Source organism: Lepisma saccharinum, chromosome 16 (genome assembly GCF_977018435.1).
Source record: "Lepisma saccharinum chromosome 16, izLepSacc3.1, whole genome shotgun sequence".
Classification (NCBI taxonomy): Eukaryota; Metazoa; Arthropoda; class Insecta; order Zygentoma; family Lepismatidae; genus Lepisma; species Lepisma saccharinum.
In genome coordinates this window covers 50,382,431-50,401,783 of record NC_139244.1, presented here as the reverse complement: position 1 = coordinate 50,401,783, position 19,353 = coordinate 50,382,431, and the positions used below count along the sequence as shown (strand labels likewise).

The 19,353-nt window shown below is 40.4% G+C and overlaps 1 protein-coding gene across 1 annotated transcript in view; it reads right to left on the bottom strand.

Moving 5' to 3' along the window:
- Window positions 1–13,977, bottom strand: part of LOC146000071 (arrestin domain-containing protein 3-like) — a 216,138-nt gene extending 202,161 nt beyond the window's left edge. Inside the window, exon 1 of the mRNA XM_083137399.1 lies at window positions 13,866–13,977. Within this exon, the coding sequence (XP_082993525.1) occupies window positions 13,866–13,977 (112 nt within the window). The remainder of the gene's footprint in view (window positions 1–13,865) is intronic.
- Between the last annotated feature and the right edge of the window lie 5,376 nt (window positions 13,978–19,353).

Here is a 19,353-nt window from a genome sequence, read left to right as displayed (position 1 = left end):
GATCTGAAGGGTGTTCCAGCAGAAGCCTTCCAGCACTGCTACGAACAATGGAAACAAGGCCTCCGTCGCGTGTACCTGCTCAAGGGAACTATTTTAAAGGAGAAAACCTTGATTTGTATAGATAATAATATTAATGGCTAAAATAATGTCTCATTACTTTTCTGCAACACCTCGTACATTATCACCGCTCAAACATTCATAACGTATATACATGTCATTAAAGCAAAAACTTTTCTTAATAAAGTTTTTCTGCTTTACATCTTGCTTCGATGCTGCGAACTGTCGAAATACAGAATTTTATCCTGAATAGATGAAACCGGGCAGCACAGGTTCGCAATTATCAGTAATGGATTAACTTTGCGATTACAATAAATAATATATACAAAAAAAGGTAAAGTGTTCCTCTGTGCATAGCACCACGCCATGAAGGCGTATAGGGGGTGTGGGGGTAACGCCCCACACTTTCTTGATCCGGTCGTGAGTGGGGGTGATGTGATCAGCATCACGCCCCTGACCGCCTTTACCCCCCAGGGTTTCCCCCAGGTACTCATGTTATTCGACGCTGGGTGGGCGCCGGGGCCGCTTCCACCGTTAGAAAAGTTCCCGGATTTGAACGTATTTGAAAAATCAACAATATATATGCATGGTATGTCTGAATAAAACACACAGCAATTTAAATTTATTTAAAGTAAATTCTTCCTATGCTACCTAAGTTTCGAACGAGATCGTCTCGGACATCAAGTATCGTCTCGCTTGGATTTTGCAGAGATTTATTTCAGTCTCGAAATTTGAGAGGAAATACACTTTTATTGTCTCAGTACCATCTCTATTTGCAACAAATCGCTTTCTAGAGGTTTAAGTGTAGTTTTTCGAACACCCGTGACGTGAGGTACAAGTACATTATACCACCCAAATTGGTCTATCGTGTCTCGTCTCGAAAAGTAGACGAGACAGGAATTGTAGGAGTATTTCGTTTCGGAAAATTCCATTTGAAAAATTCAAAAGGTAAGGTCAGCCATATACTCTGCTGATGCAAATTTATATCTTATCTTCGAATTTCGCGAGACAACTTCTTTAGAAAAGTGTAACCCCCTTACACAGAGGAACATTCGTCTGCAGCGTGATTTTCTGAAAGTAAACTATCTGATTCCATCGTTCCACACACATTTTAAACATTTTGAAGGGATTTCCTAGAACACAGGTCAATGAACTAACTAGAACACTGGCCTCAACAAGTACTCCGGCAGTTTGTTTCCTTATACAGCATATTTGCAGAAGATACAATTAAATCTACACGTGTATCAATATACGCTGTATAAAACACACTTTATTACTTACTTCGTTGACCCTGTACTACAATGTAGTAGAATAGGTTAACAATGGTTTGAATTCTGTAGTGAGGAAGATAATGGTTATAAACAATATACACTTTTTTGTATTGAGCGATTAGAAAATATGTTCTCTTAACAGTAGGCACCTTGGGTCTATCAAATTTTCTCGGGTTGGGGGGGGGGGGGTATAATGTACCCCTGTACAGTCCAGCCTCGTTAGTTTACAAAATAGAGTCCAGGGTGCAATATATGGAAGGGAGGTTGACAGTTCGGTGCATTACGAAAAGATCATGGAGATCTTATGTACAGTGGGATCCATGAGTATTACCGTGCAAATTGTCCATCACCATGTTCGTGCACTTTATTTGACCCAATAAGAGCTTCGGGAATTAAGAGAAAACTCAAAACAAGCTGTTGACAACTTCTGCACCAGCATACATAAAAATCCATATCTTAAAAACACATAGGATGTAAGAAAAAAATTAATAAAAATAGTCATGGACAATTTGCAGGGATCCCACTGTACCAGCAACTGCATCGTATAGACCGTGGTGACTTTCTGCACTGACAACACAGAAATAAATTGTCTGATAATTCAGGGGCAACACAAAACAAACCCGGTGCAATATAATGGTATGGAACACAACAATGGTATGGAATAACTATGTAACTCATACACTTTCACAATCACTTAGAATGTCCTGAAATTCACCTTTAGATTGTTCAGAACTTCACACTAATTGTAATTCCCACTATGTTGATACGAAAAGGTGGTGATATAATTTAGTACATGTAAAGAAACATAGATGGCATTGTTACTTACAGCTCCGACGAAATTTTTGTGGAATTGTATTTTTACGATTACCTTGCCTTAACGGATCAAAATTTTAGAGAATGTTATTGGTCCATAAAAAAGTGTGTCAGAAATTATAGTGATATATTTTTATTGTGAAAGAATTTACATGTGAAAATAATATGCTGTGACATTACTAATATTATGTTTTTTAAAGAAAGCAATCGGAGTCTTAAGAAACAAATAAGGGTTATCAACTTCTGGGATTTATAATGCGTACATGCAAGGAATTCAAAAGTGTCGAAAGCTTAATGATGCTCTATAATGCTTATGTCAGGTCCAAAATCGAATACGCATGTGTAGTATGGCACCCTCAAACCCAGCAAGACGTAAACAAAATAGAACGAATCCAGACTAAATTCTTGAGACTTGTAAAATACAAATTAGATGGCAGTTACCCTCAAATGGAATCCCGTGAGAGCCTCCTCAGATATTTTAACTTAGCACACTTAGCAGCAGACGAATCATGCACCAGCTCATTTTCCTTCACAAAATATTAAATAATCACACTGAAGCTCCATTCGCCCTGTCACAGCTGGATTTCTACGTCCCCTCAAGTAAGTTACGACCAAGAAAGCAACTGTTTAGCCTCCAAAGCAGTAGAACCAGTGCACTTGAAATATCGCCAATTTGGAGTATGCGTATGGTATTTAACGAGATTGTTAAATGTGAAAACAATGTGGATCTATTTTCTTCGACCTCAAAACTGAAACGAACAATTTTAAAACAATGAAAAACAATAGAATATGAGAATTGCATGTTTATTAAATGTGTGTGTGTCTATTCTTATGTGTATATTTATGTATGCATATATATTGCATTAATTTGAGTTAAAATGCATTTCAACTATTGTACAATGAACGCCATAAATGGGTAATATACCTGTCGCGTTCAATTGCTTAAATAAATAAATAAATAAATCTGTGAGACTAGCTTTCGATTCTTGATTTGCATTTGGTGTTTGAAGCACCAGTCCTATATCACGAATGCATCCAACTATGAGGCTTTCAGCGATGGCCAGAACACAATGAACCCGCGACTCCACAGCCCATTCCTCCTAAATGTATACTCAGTCCCAGGAATCTGCGGAGCAAGGCCGAGCCTAACGGTATAACACTCTTGGTTGATCTGCGCTTTCCCTGGACATATTCTGGCCAAGATGATTTGTCAACGCGCCACAAGAGGGTGTTGATGGTACTATATCAGAAAAGAACAAACTTGGGAGCTTACAGGTTGGTTCTGTTCAGGTTATCAGGAAGAATTAATGAGAAATAAAAGTTAGAAAGGCATTTTGCAGTGATGTAGCTGCAGTACTGTAGACCAGTAATACTGGTCTTGCTGTACTGGAACGCACGCATGGATGTACGGTACCATATCATATGTTAATTATTTACGTCTTATTCATCACCAGAACCCTGAAGAAAATTCACTTATAAATCCTTCTAAGCCCCGCGACAGGTTAAGTTTGCAGCAGGTTTTATGTATCAATCCACTCTAGAGCGGCATTCAGCATCCCCGTGCCAGTCTCACCTTAACAGCTGAGCTGTTCATATCGCAGACAGTGAGGAAATCCGCAGTATTGCAGCGGAACTATTTTCTGCGCGCACGTTTGGGTCTATATATGTGAAAAGTTGCTGCAAGGTTAACCTGTCGCGGGGCTTAAGATCAAGGATAGTAAATTGAAACGTTTTTTGGGCTTCAAAAGAAAGTAGTGGGCACCCACAAAAGCTTACTACTCGAGTTTGGACTGCAATTAAGATTTAACCTACATAAAAATTTGTTACATCTGATTCAATTCTGCGTTAGGCTATGATAACCGAATGTTTTTTAGTATGCCTTCGATTTTGTATCATCGTGTGAACAATAAAGTGCCGTTTCATGGTGTTTTCCAAACGACCAATCTCTTTGAAATGCTTTAAATAAAAAAAACAAACTTGTGGTGCGATCGTGATGACATTTAAATATAGTGCAGGTAGATTTAAATACAATTCTTAATTTTCACATTTTTTTTAATCGGCCAAATTTTTTTTATGTATTTTGTGGAACGACTTTTTCTTAGTGCTGGTTAGTTCTACAAATTAGATCTTGGTCTTGTTGTAAAACTCTTTGCAGCTGTTTCCAAAACCCATGCTCAATTCACATTGCGAAAACCGATTTTATACAGATTTTTACTCGACGAAGTAAAGACGTTTTTTAACATGGCAACACCGCATGACTACAGCGATGTCCGTTAAACCGTGGGAACTGCGGGTTGTCAATGTGCGTTGTGTCGTCACGTTCAACATCCTGCCTCAGGAAATTTACTCCCGAATGTACCGTTGCAATGTAAAGGCTGAAAATTAAAATGAAGCAAACTTTTGAATTAGTTGCATGGCTGAGATTTTTGGTGGCTAACTTCATCGCCTTTCCTTTATATTTCCGACAAGAATTATGCTAATTAGAGTTTTACTGAAGCGCAATGATCTTTTCACGAAATTTAAAAAAAAATCCCTGCGAATGTGAGTAAAAATTACAACAAAAAAGACGCTGCCAAAGTACAGGGCTGAAAGTTACAAGCTGCTGGAGTGGATTCAGTTTGGTTGAGTCTCTCGGGGGCTAACTTCATTGTGCTTCGTGCAGGCATCTGAAGAGCACTTTGTATAGTGCTTTAGCAAACTCTTCCACTTCCCTGTTCGTTATGCGTGGCTTTTCCCTCGTCCTAAGCATTCCTTTAGCTGATCCGCTGCCTTGAATGGGGGCTTCAGAACCTAATTTAACTGCGTGGAGAAAGTTTTTCCCTGCCACGTCTGGGCTTGTTCGCCCCTCCCCCGGCTTCCATCCAAATTGAATGTGTTCGGGGAACAGCTTCATCCCCCCTTAGCTTCCCTTGTTCGCAGAAACTTCACATTTCTGACGCGGCCTGAGTCGCTGCTGTCGTTCTTGTAGAAGGAGCTTGACAAGTCTGTGTGGAAGACTTTGGAACGGAAGGGCTGCGCTTGACTGGATTAGACTTACTGCAGAACTCACAGTACGAATGATAGCGAAGCATCCCTGTAAAAATTAAGAGGAGAACCAGACAGGTCCTTCGACTCCAGCGGCGGCGCCGGGATTGATGTGCGGAATGAAATTTAGGGGGTGCGATTTTGAGAATAAAGAGAACATGAAACATGCATGCATATTTCAGGCACTAAACCAAGTACCAAACAAATATTAGTAGGCATCCATGATAATATGACAATGAAACTGATGAATACCAGCGACTTGCTTCATTCTCACTTGATTTTAGCACAACATAAATATTTGGTAATTTGAAAGGATCCGTGCAAACTAGGTATATTTTTCCCGCTAATAGTGTTGATCTCTCTCTAAAAAAAACCCTTCAGATTGAAGTATCATGTTCCTGCAACGCTATTATAATAATTAACATAAATTACTGTAACTGAAACTAAATTATTGTTAAGTTTTGGCTGTTCCCCGGCTTAAACTGCTTGGCTGCGAGAGGATATGTATATAAGGAACAGAATAATTTAAGTTCATCGCCCATTACCAATATTTAATAGAGACTATACAAGCGAGTGGGGAGATGACCACGCACGAGCCAGTAAGATAACTCAACTCTGATAATGATAAATCCAAAGTGTCACCACTGTACCTGGTTTATTTCGTGGTTTCTCGGCTGAGTCACGACACGGCGCAGGGTCAGTCCATCGAAGGTGTCCTCAGTGGGTTCGCCCGAGCCTCTTAAGAGGACCGACTTAACACTGTCACTCGCGACACTTTCGCTCCTCGCCCTCTCGATCAAGACTTTCTCAGTCGACCTCTTGTCTTCCGGGGACTGCTGGCGTCTTTGATTATACAGCATTTTATTCCGGCTCGTGACATGCCACCTCCCGCTGAAAAGAAATGAGTTTGACCAGGGGCAAGCTCATTTCTTTATTTACAAAAAAAAAGCACCCCGTATATAACACAATTCGTCGTAGGGCAGTAGGCTTGTATGTAGTGTCATATCAACATGCACCGTAGAACGTTACAAATGATAATAATAATACACGAATTGAAGTGTAACACTGTAGCACTCTTCTGTCGTGTATATCGAAGCGAGTGTAACAAAATTGGCAATTATGATTAGTCTCGGCGGCATCTCATCTCCTGGCGTACATGTATGTGACACTGAAAACACTTAAAAAGAAAATCACTGTTAACACTGGATCTGAAAGATAAGTTTGTAGGCCTCAAATTTTGGAAAGTTGATTGGTGACAAAATTATATTCGCGAGGAAAGTTCAGTAACAATATTAATTCGGTGTGGGATCTTCTTGTCACTTATGGATGACTTCTCGATGTACTCTGGAGAAATGGTTTCATCCTATGTCTATGACAAGGTACATTAGTGATGACACAGCAAATGATGATCACTATCAGTGTTTAGTATGTTTAGTATGAAATAAAATTTTGAGCGTGAACAGGAGCAATTGGTAAATTTAATCAGGGTGTAATAATAAGATTAGGCACATAGTATGCATTCGATTATAGCAGAACATGTAATGAAAAGGCTTCAGAAAAAAATGGAAATGTGAGTATCAAATATGTAATAACAGTTAATGTAAAGATGTTTGAATGACTATATTGCATGAGGTCAGAAAATGGAAGATGTAATAAGGAGAAATTTGGAATTTGATATGGTATTTCTGTCCAAATCGTTGAGTTGTGTTCGGTAGGAGTAAAACAAATGTGTTTCTGTGTGAGAGTTTGGTTGATTTTTAACGATGCAGCGCTCTCAATTCTCTTCATCGATAGCTGGGACACATCTGCACGATAATAATTTAGAAGTTAACATGCTGTCATATATTAATTATATTGGTAATATTGCCGTTTATATGTAAGAAGTTTTATGAATTGAAGAAATATGAAGAGAAAGAGTGGATAAGACGTTGGTACATACATGCAATGTAAAGGCATTTTGGCGTGATGAAGGTAGTTATGAATTATTAAAAAGTCACAGAATGAGAATTTTACAGCGAATGATATGGATATCGTATTTTCTTCGCCAACAGTGAGAACACGTGAGCTCTCTTCCCATATGCAGTAGCTATATTCATCTCGTACGTGCTTTTTGTTTACGTACACAAAATGCTAGCGAAGCAGAGGGTCGTGTTGTTACGGTATCGTCTTCAGAAGTCCATTCTACTCTGTGTGAAATCACATCATAAAGTGTTATCACGGTGTCCAAGGATCGGCACAATCTTGTATGTGGCGAGTGCTGTCGCGTGTACGAGATATATTTAATTTTCTTCTTGTTCTGTGAGTTATTGGTGCAGAGTTTCCTCCGTAAGATGAAAAATAGCAGAATTTATAAGAAGAAGCATAGTTTATACGTAATATTCAGCGTGGTAGATTTTATAGTTGATGAGTTGTTACTATCACTGTTCGTAATTTCGTCGCGGCGAGGAACTATGAAGGATGATGATGATGATGATCGTCTTCGTTAGAAAGTAGCTGTTCTATGTTGCCAGTGTTTCAATGTTTGTCGCAGTGTTGTCAACTTCTGATATGTAGGGTTCACTAGCTGTGATTTTTTTCCAAATAAAGGTCTCCTAGAATATGAGGGATATCCGCTTGTATTCCTGAATGTAAATCTAAGGCATTCACATTATCTTCCTCTGTATCTCGTTGATCGAGAGTTACCGTTCGTGGTGTGTAAAGTTTCATCCTGACCGACGCTACCTTTTGTTCAAACCGTTTTCCTTGCTTGATTCCTTCGATTCTGTAATGGTTCTTATCAAGTCTCTCGATTACCACGGAGGAGCCTTCGTACTTGCCTTTGGACGTCTTCGATAAGCGTCGATCGTTCCACAAAAGTATTTGATCGCCAGGTTTAAGCGCTGCTTGAGAATAGTTAGGATCAAGTCGTGCCTTGTCCGTTCTGTGGCGTTTGAGGAGATTTTCTTGTGCCAATCGGCGCGAAAGCTTCATATGTTCCAGGCGTTCATAATTGCTCACGTGCTGCGGTGGAGTTTGAAAAATAGAATCCGGTAAGGTGCGGGGATGATAACCCATCAGCAAATATGTAGGTGAGTATCGAGCAGATGAATGCGGCATGTTGTTGATAGCTGAGACCGCTGTTGACAAGAAATCGGATCAATTTGTGTGTTTGGCTTTGACGTAGAATTTGATCATTCCTTCCAGCGTTTGTTGCGTCTTTTCGACTAAACCGAGGCTCTGATGAAATCCTGGGCTGGCAAAGCTTAGTTCAATTTGGAATTTGTTGGCCAGTTCTTTAAATAAATCGGAAGTTTGGCTTGGTAGTTGGTCGACAATGATTTTTTCTGGAAAGCCAAATGGTAATATGATTTTCGTGTACAGAAAATCCGCCAAAACTTCAGCAGTGAGAGAATATGTCGGTGCAGATATTACGTAACGCGTGGCTGCGTCAGTGCACGTGATCACATAGCGATGTCCCTCTGTTCCTGATGTGACATATGGACCATATTGATCCAAGGCGATAATTTGGAAAGGTGTCAGAGAAGTCCTTGTTTGTAGTTCGAAGTGCTTTGGTTGTCGGGACTGCTTAAGTCGTGCACACTGTTCACATTCTTTGCATTTCTTGTAGATGAAGGATTTCTGAGAAGGAAAGTAATAACGGTCCTTCGCATAGGCATATGTTTTATAATAGCCAAAGTGATTTAGTGCATGTGAAGAAGAGTGCACTTGTTCAAACCATATATCTTGTAATGACTGAGGGATGCATGTGAGCAATCTTTCCTGTTTGTCCGAAGTTCGTGTCCTTCTGTAAATAATGTCATCTATGAGACGGAATTGCTGGCTGGTTCTATCATATTTAGGGTCGGCTTCTTGACTTCTAATTAAATGTAGGTAAAGATTTTTGAGAAAAAGGTCTTCTTGTTGTTCTTTGGCAAGGTCAAATTCACGTGTTCTCAAAACAGACAAAATTTCATCTTCCAGGAGAGGAGAAAAGGTTTCATCTTGGATCCTCGTATTACGGCTAATGGCGTCAGAAACACTGTTGTCGGTTCTCTTTATATGTTGAATAATGAAATCGTAGTCGGACAGAAATTGTGATAAACTCCAAAGGCAGCCTTTTAGGGTAGTTGATTGTCGTAAATTTTGAATACATTTGGAATCGGTGTGTAAAATCAATCTTTTGAAAATGATGTAGTGTCGAAATGCTTTTAAAGCAAAAAATATGCCAGAGAGTTCTAACATGTTTATGTCTTGTTCCCTTTACTTATCATGTAGTATCCTGCTTGCATATGCAATCGGTTTGACATTTCCTTGGGGATCTTCGTGAACGATGACAGCCCCTAGAGCTATTTTGCTACTGTCCGTGTATATGTGAATAGGAAGGGAGGGGTCGTATCTGGCTAATACTGGGCTCGTGATTAGTGAATGCTTTAAAGCATTGAATGCCTCGTTTTGTGCTTCTGTCCATCGAAATTGTCTCTCCTTCTTCAGCAGTTGTGTAAGAACTGATGCTTGTTTGGAAAAATGTGGAGAGTAACGACGGGAAAAATTTGCCAGGCCAAAAATTTGACGTAAAGTCTTCTTGCTTGTAGGTGTCGGATACGACTTAACAGTTTCTATCATCTTAGGTGAAATAGCGCATCCTTTTTCGGATAAATTGTGTCCAAGATAGACAATATCATCGTACAGGAATTTTGCCTTTTTAGGAGCCAATTTTAATCCAGCGAGCCCAAGTCTTTCAAAAGTGTGACGCAATATCTTCAAGGAAGTGGGTACGTCGTCAGAGACTGACAAGAGATCATCTGCATAGAAGAACAAATGGCGGTTGTCAACGACGTTGAGGGCTAAATTCAGTGGTATCGCTAACGCTGTTCCCGACGTGGCAAATCCTTGTGGGGCATAATTAAAAGCGTAAGTCCCCATCTGCGGCACTTGAAAACTCACTTTTTCACGGCTACTTGGTGTGAGGCGTATCTGAAAATAAGCCGAGAGGATGTCCATAGATGAATAATATTTGAAACCTGCCGCCCTCTCTACGATGTCTATGAGATGAGGTGCCGGAAAACGTATCTTCTTGGCGACGGCGTTGATCCGACGACCGTCGAAGCAGACGCGGTACGTGTTATTTTGTTTCTTCACAAGCAGGATAGGAGAGTTCCAGCGTGGCGCTAAAATAGGAGAAACGACTCCCTGTTGTAACAGTCTCTTGATTTCTTCTTGCATGATTGGAAGTGTATGAGGTGGTATCCTGTGGGGTCGAGTGTAAACTGGTGGCGAATATCCTGTATCGATATCCAGTTCATACAGGGTGCAACCTCCTATGTCGTCTTCTTTCCAACTAAAAACATCGGGGAACTCGTGCGTCAGTTCTATCTCGGTCTTCTTCACATAAACTTGGGTTGATGTCGATCTTCGCCTTGTCGAAGTTTTTCCGAGGTTCAGAAATGCGCTTTTGGAGTTCTTCAGAATTTTCCTTAAAAAAATATCGATGTGGCTTCCCATCGTCGCTGTTATTTTCCTTTAATGGGTTCCAGATTGGTTCGGTCCTTACCTTAGCAGGACCGTATGTGTCTCCCGTTTCTTGCTGGCCAATTATTTCCAAGACAACATCAGCTTTCCCTATCGTCGTGAATGTCGGAATGGTAACTGGATCATTGGAAAAAATTGTAATTGTAATGTTCACTCATGAGGGAGGTAGGGATGCAAGTTCCTTTAGGGGGTGAATATCTGGGAATGGGGTTTAATATATGGCTACCGTCGCTGGATGTACAATTTATAAGCTGAACTTTTACCACCGCTTGTTCTCTAGGATTTAGTTTTACTTCCTCCTGTGTTGTGTAGGTGGGTTGGATACACTGTTCTAGATGTTCCGTGGCGATCTTGGATAATTTGTGTACTTGTTGCTGAGCATTCTTTTCTTTTTGCAATTTCCGGGAGCCAAAACGAGTAATTTGCAAGGTTCGTCTGTTTGTGTCTGTGACGGCTCTATGTGCTGTAAGAAAATCATTTCCCAAAATGTTGAGGTTTCCTGACCCTTCATACAGAAGTGCCGTGTGCAGAAAGGTTGATCGGCCAATTTGAAGTGTAAGACAGTTTCGTTTGTTATTGAAAATTTTGAATTATTAAAAGCACTTAAGACACGAAATTTCTGTTTTACTATGATATTTCGAGGTAAGTCCTGCCTGTTCATGACAGTTGTTGTACTACCTGAATCTAAAAGCATTGGTATTTGCTTGTTTCCTACAGTTATGTCAACGAAGAAAAGGTTGTTGATTTTCGTTAGAGGAAGTGTGATTTTCTTGAATTTTTCTGAAATTCCAGCGTTACCTTCCTGTGCACTAGTAACTGAGTAACAAGATTACTATTTTGTTTTTGTTTAGGTTTCTTCTTTCTTGCATGTCGTCCTTCCATTTCATCTTTACGTTCCGAAAACGAGAACAGCTGTTTGAATTCATCTTCAAATATCTCCGTGTCGGAATTTGAATGAGTGCAAAACGTGATACCGTCTATTTCATTAGAATATTCTGAAAATTGCTTCGCACATGAAAGGGCTATTTTGGCTGTGGCTGCTGAATAAAAGCCGAAAGCGCCTGTGGCTAGATGTGGGAAAGCAATGGATCTCTGTCTAAGTTAAGAGCAAATTTAGGCAGTTGACATAGCATTTTCGCAATAGGATCTTGGTTGTTTGGAGTGACGGAATGAAAAATATAATTGGCAGATAGATTGTACGCTGGGGTAACTCTGACGTCACCAGGTTGTGTTTTGTTGAAGGTTTGGAGTTCCTTGACCAGTTGCTGTCCGCAGTCTCCAGAAAAAGCGAAAGCTACTCCGCCGATAGGTAGAAAATCAGGGTTGCAAGGTAAAACCAAAACATTTTGTGATATCAGCTGTTATGATCTTAATCTTGCTCGTGTGCGACGACAACTTGTGTTGGACTTTGCTCTCGGTTGGAACGGGAGGCGTATCGCTCGAACTCGGTTCGGTGGTCTGTGAACACTGAGCTTCGTGCTGACGAGAGAAAAATTGAACGCCCCTTGCTTGCGGGCTGGAATGTGCTGACTGCCGCCTAGAGTTCAATTCCCTACGTACCTGATTTCTAAGATCGTCGTGATCTTTACGGAGAGCTAGAGTCATGGAGACTAAATTTTGTAAGACAAATACGTTACCCTGTAACGCACCAAAAATTACTTGTTGATTTTTAGAGAGCTGCTTGTGAACAATTTGTGATTCTGATATATGTGACGTCAAGGCAGGGTCTCTTAGCACTGTGTTAGGCATAGCTCTAACTTGCAAAAACGGATTGTTTGCACTAAAAGTATCGAGGGCGGTGAAATTGTTTCTCGCATGCGAATCCCTGAGAACTTCTTCTGCTGTTTTAATGAGCTCCTCGTTGGGAAATTTTGTGACTTCAGAAAACATAGTGATTGTTTCAATTGACGTAATTATTTTAATTTACTTATTGAAGGGGGACCGGTAGCTATTTTGCCTATACTACGACAAAACCGGCGCACTAACCACCATGTTACCTTTAGGCTGTTAGCCGGTTTAAACTGCTTTGCTGCAAGAGGATGTGTGTATGAGGAGTGGAATAAATTACGCTCATTGCCCTTTACCAATATTTAATAGAATCCGCACAAGCGAAGGGGGGGGGGGGAGATCACGCACGAGCCAGCAAGATATCTAAACACTGATAATGATGAACTTAAAGTGTCACCACTGTACCTGGTTTCCTTCAAATGTTTCTCGGCTGAGTCACGACGTGGCGCTCTATCGGTCCATCGAAGGTGTCCTCAGTGGGTTCGCCCAGAACCTTTTAGACTGACCGACTGTCACTCGCAACACACTTCGCGCTTTGCTCTCTCGATCTAGACTCTCCCGGCGACCTCTCGTTACCCGGGGACTGCTGACGTTTTTGATTACACAGCATTTTATTCTGGCTCGTGACAGTAAGATCAATGCTTGCCTGTTGTATACATTAATAGCTGTCTCACTTCAATGCTTGATAGGACGACGTCATGAGACATTGTATGAGTTAGTGTTTTCGGTTGATCATAGGTTTTGAAAAAGGGGTGCTGAAGGGGGTGCGGAAGATAATTAAGGGCTAAGCAAGCACCCCTTCGCAGCCCCTGGCGCCGCTCCTGGACAAGACCGAGTATGATACCTAGAGCGTAGAACGCTCGACGGTGAGAGACTCGAATGACTGTTTATCCTGGTATCCCAAGTTTTATCCTTGCTTTTATGCCTTCCCGCCGATTACAACTGTAAGAAGGGTTGTCTAACTATACGGGGCTCAAAGAAAGCAGTAGCAGCCGCGTACCCCATGCTTCCTGCGTTATCTACGACGAATGACGCAAAGTGCGCATGCGCCAACTGGAAGAATCCAGTAACAAAATAGTAGTGGCGTGTGAAAATGGAGCGCAGAAAAAGAACCAGATTCGGCAAATATTAATCTTCTACCTGTCGAAAGAGTTTCTTACGAGTTGTCACAGCCATCACAACAATGTTTCGAAGATGAGATCGTCTGCATCCTACAACAGTCTACTCCAATCAAGCTCCTATAACTCCGAAAGCTTAAACACACTAAAATTGTCTACCACACTATTGGATGCTTTCATCTAAAATTAGCATTGCAAACTGAGAGCTTTAATTTGGAGGGGGGCAGAAAAATCCCCCCAAAACAGACACTCTATATAAAGACATAAAATGTAATGGTGCACCTACCTCTTAACTTGAAGTTCTCTACCGTGTCCAGTATCACGTGACCTTGCAGCGTCTCCCCCGCATAGTACATCTCCTTCTCCAGTCGGATGTCAAACTCTCGGATGTAATCCATTATGAGATGCTACCTCGTCATCGTGGCGTCATTCCTGCAAAACAAAATCACTCTACCTGAGCATAAAGTGAGCTTCAAACAAAGTTTCATTTGTATTACAGTTTTCAAAACTACTTGAAAATCAGATTTGTCATACTTAAATTGGTAGCGTAGTACATTGAAAAATGTACCACTGAATCTAGTTGGGTAGCATGATGGCAAGAGATCTGTGGGAAGGCCAAGACATCAAAATGGATCTGTCTGTGGCGAAATGGTTAGGTTACCACGCCGTGCTACGACACCAGAGGTCCCGGGTTGCAATCACAGTCTGGGCATGGGTGATCTTTGTAGTTGTCCCTTAATCAATATCATCACTCATCCTCATCTTCGCTATTTGCCAAAAGTGGCAAAAAAGAAAAGTAAAATAAACCAAATCAATCAATACAAAAATGGATCTGAAGGAAATTGGTAAGGATGATTAAGGATGGATTAATCTTGCAAAGAATAGGCACAGATAGAAAACATAGGTTTCTCCAGTAATAAACCATTGGGTTTATGAATGCTAGAGAGTTATTTGTCGCATGTGGCATTGCGGTTATATAAGAATCTAAATGGGCTGTCCCCGTGAGCGTATTTAAGGGAAGGGTCAACGGGTCCAACAGCCCCCCCCCCTTTGGTTCAGTAAAATTACCAGATTACCTGTTCTATACACTTCTTTATAAAAACAATGGACTTGCATTAGTCTACTAAATTCAAAACGTATAGGACAGGATACGGATGGGAAGGGAATTACGTAATTCCACACACTAGATGGGACTGCAGACCAAATGTCTGCAATTTCCTGATAGTTTCGGAATTTCTGCTATAAGAAACTGCATTGGGACTGCCAAATCAGTTATAATTTTCCTTCCCTCGAGTCTTCTTAAAGAAATTTGGTTTTGAAAACGCAGTGCAAGAAAACCAGGGAAACACCGTAACATTCTCAAGTTGTTTTACACATGATGACCATTTGTTTTTTCATCTTTCTTCTCTATGTGTGCCCGTGAGCTTTGCAACTACAGCACCACAGGAGCATTCTTATCATGGTCAAACTGTGCATTCCTGAGAGACCGGAACGACACACATAATAATGTAAATACTCAATTGTTGAAAAAAAGCGAAAATAAGATGTCTTCCAGAGCAGAGGAATGCAATCAAATATTTGGGTGATGTAACCAGCACCACGCTCCGGCCGCCTTCCCCCCGGAGTTCTCCCCAGGTATCCTTTGATTTGAGGCTGGGTGAGCCCCAGAGCCGCTTAATAGGGGGGAAATGCCGGGAAAATTCCGACTTACCCCGGGAATCGAGCCCGGGTCTCCCGCCTGGCAGTCAGACACCCTGATGGTCACACCACCGTGGCTCATGAATTAAATGAAAGAGGAGATGATGATGATGATGAAAATTTTTTATACCTCGCTTGTTCTCAAACGCTCCTCTCCTATCAATAACGGCAAAAGAAGGATTGGAAACATCAACCGCTGTTCTCTCTGAACGGAAGAGAACGGAGCGAGTCGACGGAGCAATTACGGAGCACGGAGCGAGTCGTATTTCCCCGCACAAACATCCAAAGTAGGCCGTTTCCTGTTTCCACGCCCTTTGTTACGGCCCGCGTTAATTTACGTCAAAGCGTCTTTTTTTTCTCCTTCCTTCGTGGAAACTGATGAAGCACTCGGGGTCAAGCAGAAAGGTCAGGGAGATATTGATTGACAGCGAGGCAACGCTGAAAGCCTCGCGCTTTGATTTTTGTTGTTTTTGTCGTTGTTGCGTGAAGGCTCCGAACGAGAAAGGGCTTTGTTTCGCATCTTCAGCCCTAGTGAAGTACCCTGGTATCAGGAAACTCCACTGCCTTTCAAAATTTACAAAGAAAGAGATGAGAATTAAAAGACCAGCAGATTGGCGGTGAATTAATTAATATGCCATAAAGCCTTTGTCACAGACGGTGAAGAGATAACGATGAACTAATGAAAGAAGCCAAATAATACGAGAATATCTATATGTGAGTAAAGAATGAATCGCAAGGAAAAAAAGAGAACTTGAGAATATGATACACATTAAACTTTTGTTGTGAAAAGATTTAAAAGGAAACCAGAACAATGAACAATATACTTCATAAAGCCTGAATATGCAAGGAGAAAAAAGCAAAGAAGAATCAGGAATAACAAAGAGACTAAGGATATAAGAGTATAAGAAAAAGAGAATGTGGAATATTTGCAATATAGTGATGATTAGGAACAATGGCGGAGATTAGGTGGGGGAGACTGTGCCACTTTTCACCTCCCCAATGGCCTCTTCATGTTAAGTCTTATCTACCAAGAAAAAGTAAACCGTCCTCGCCCCTTCCAATATTTTAGGAAGAAAGATCAACAAAAGAAGAAAACTACTAAAATAAAAGTCTTCAAGATAGATAAAAGGGAAATAAATTACTTTATTCTACATTTATTACGTAGAATAATGTGCAATTCTTGCTTATGGGGATAAAAAGAAGTGAGACAACGATCAAAGAATAATAAATGAAAACCTCCAAGATAGGAAAACCATCAGGAAAGAAACAGAACCTCAAGTGTTATGTGACGATGAGCAGAGTACAGGGCGAATACATAATACAAAGAAGAAAACCGAACAGATCATTCCGACTATACAGATGTATTCATCATAGGTTGAAAACGCGTAACGTGTAGAGCAGTGGTTCTCAAGCTGTGGTACGCGTACTCCCAGGGGTACATGAACTACTCGAAAGGGGTACGCAATCAAGAAGAGTGGTCCTTCAACCATGAGGTACCTAGAAAAACACGTACCGAAATAGACTAAATTTGTAGCCGAATCTCCACTTAAAAGTTTCAAGTGCAGAACCAGACATCAAGAAACTGTTTCAGGGTATGCAGGTACATCCTTCTCACTAGAAACTCTGAGGATTTACAATAAAAAATTGTACTTGACAGTTTGTTTACAAACTTATTTTTGTTCTTTCCTTTTTTTCATAACTGTAAAAAATATAACGAAATATTGTTTTTATACATTATCAGATTACACACGCGTTTCACATTATTATTATCGTAATTAATCATAAAGTTTAATATTTTCTCAGACTAATGTTTATTTGCTTACTATCTTTCCACATACAGCTCGAATACCATTTGGCTCTATTGCAGATTCTCGCCTCCAACATATCAAAGCGCCCCACCAATCAGACAGCCGAAAAAATTCCCCACAACCCACTATTCGGAAAACAACGTACATTAGACCTTTAGTTACGACTAAAGGGTACAATAAGAAAAACGTTCGAGAACCGTTGGTGTAGAGCGCCATCAGGTCAACAGAACTTATATTTTCACGTTGGAATTCCTAATAATTGATACAGCTCAAAATGGTAAGTATGGTCAGTAACATCTAGAATTTATTTCTGGGGGTACAGATTATGCTGTAAACATAAGATAGCAACATATATTAACACTGGAAATATAATGTGCGAATTTTTAGTTTTAGTTTTTAGTTATTTGTAGTGCTCGGAAGTTGAGGGAAAATCCTTGTTTTCCTAGTGTCAGAAGAGGAGGCCCAATATATGTTCATTTTGGGTCATTGTAGGCCAGAAAAGGGTGGGTTTTATTTCTCCTTTTTTTACTTTTTCGGCGTTTTTTGGCATATTGGTCCTTTTTTAGCCTTCTTTAAGGTCTTAACGGCTTTTTTTGCAACTTCACCTTCTTTCGACTACTGCCCATTCTCAATTAGAATTATCATCAGTTCATCACCTCTTAAACATCCTTTCTGTAGTAAAGAAATAAAAAAAAGAAAGAAATAGCTATATTTGAACCATCCCTGATACGAGAGAAAAACATTTTTGACTCAAAGAATATGCATTTCATTCATATAGTTTTTTCGCACTGTGTGTTCAATATCACCAGAATTTTGTATTTTTTATTCATTAAATATGTAATTAAAACTGAAGTTATTAATTAATTCGGATCACATTTATACGTCCTTTTTTCCGTTTTTAGGTCTCTTCTTTGATATTTTTAGGTCTTTTTCTTTTGGAAATTTATAGGTCTTCATTCGGAGCCCTAGTTATTTGTATCAACAATGATTACAGAAAGGGATAAGTGTGAGAATTCATTTCATGAGCTTAAATTACCAGAAACATGGGAATTATTGATCCCTTGTCTTGTGTCCCGGATTTGATTTCCGGTGTCGACTATTTTATGTGACCAGTAAATGTTGTCCTAATTTATCGATTGATTGATTTGGTGTTTTACGTCTACTTTATGCACAGTAAGGCTAATCGGGACTTGACCTAGAGTTTTAAAGTGGAATAACGAACCAGTATGCACCTCCACCGGGTATCGAACCCGGGACCCCTTGATTACAATGCGACCACTGCGCCATCGAGGAGGCCTTGTACTAATTAATGTAAACGGGATCTTCAAAAGGATTGCTCAAACATTGTTCGTTTTCAAACAATGCTATCAATAATTTTTAAAATATTTAATCTTCCATTTTGGGAGGGGCACGTGTCCCTCACGCTAGATCCGTCAATGGGCCGTGGCAGGTATATCTGACATTGGGATATGCCACTGTGTGACTGTACTTCAGTTTCACATAACTTCTGTTACTCATGAATAATTTTCATACCGCCTTCTTCAATGACAGGTTCATTACTGCAGAGAATGTTTTTAAAACAGGGAAAAATAAACGCTAAAATTTTAATTGCAATCGCCTGGCACCGAAACCTCGGTTTTTGCGGTTCTGCCACATTGTCGAAACCATTTCCCGGCCTGTCCGGAAGAACGGAACAGGTTGTTGTTTGCTTTTCGCCTCTTTGAGTTTATTGACTTTTTGGCCGACGACCTTTGCCATTTGAACTTTGCCTCGTCAGGTGGCCTGTTGCCGCAAGCTGACCCAATTGAAAATTTTTGCTCTGATTTTTTCCCCCTTCCCTCCCTCACATTGCAGCTTCATTCCCTTCCTTCCTTCCGGAATCGCGCAGGCGTACCACTTGTTTGCGCTGGAAAGTGGTTACGGGGGCTAACTTCACAACACAGAAGTTTGGTAGGACAATTTCCGTGCAAGGGGAATGTATCATCGTTCAATATTTGCCAAGAACGTCATTGCTTTAACATTTGAGGCTAGTTATGTTAAAGGTACAGCTTGATATTTACTCGCATTTCAGGAACCAACATCATTCTCTGGTAAATATACGTCGTTAAGTGAGATGCTTAAATATTATGTCAGTACCTACCACCACGTTCATTCAATTTATTTTATACAATGTGAGATACAAAAATTTAAACAAAACGCTAACGAAGAAACACTCCTTGAAAACATATTTTGCACGAAAACCTAGTTCGAGCAGCTCATGGTCACGGA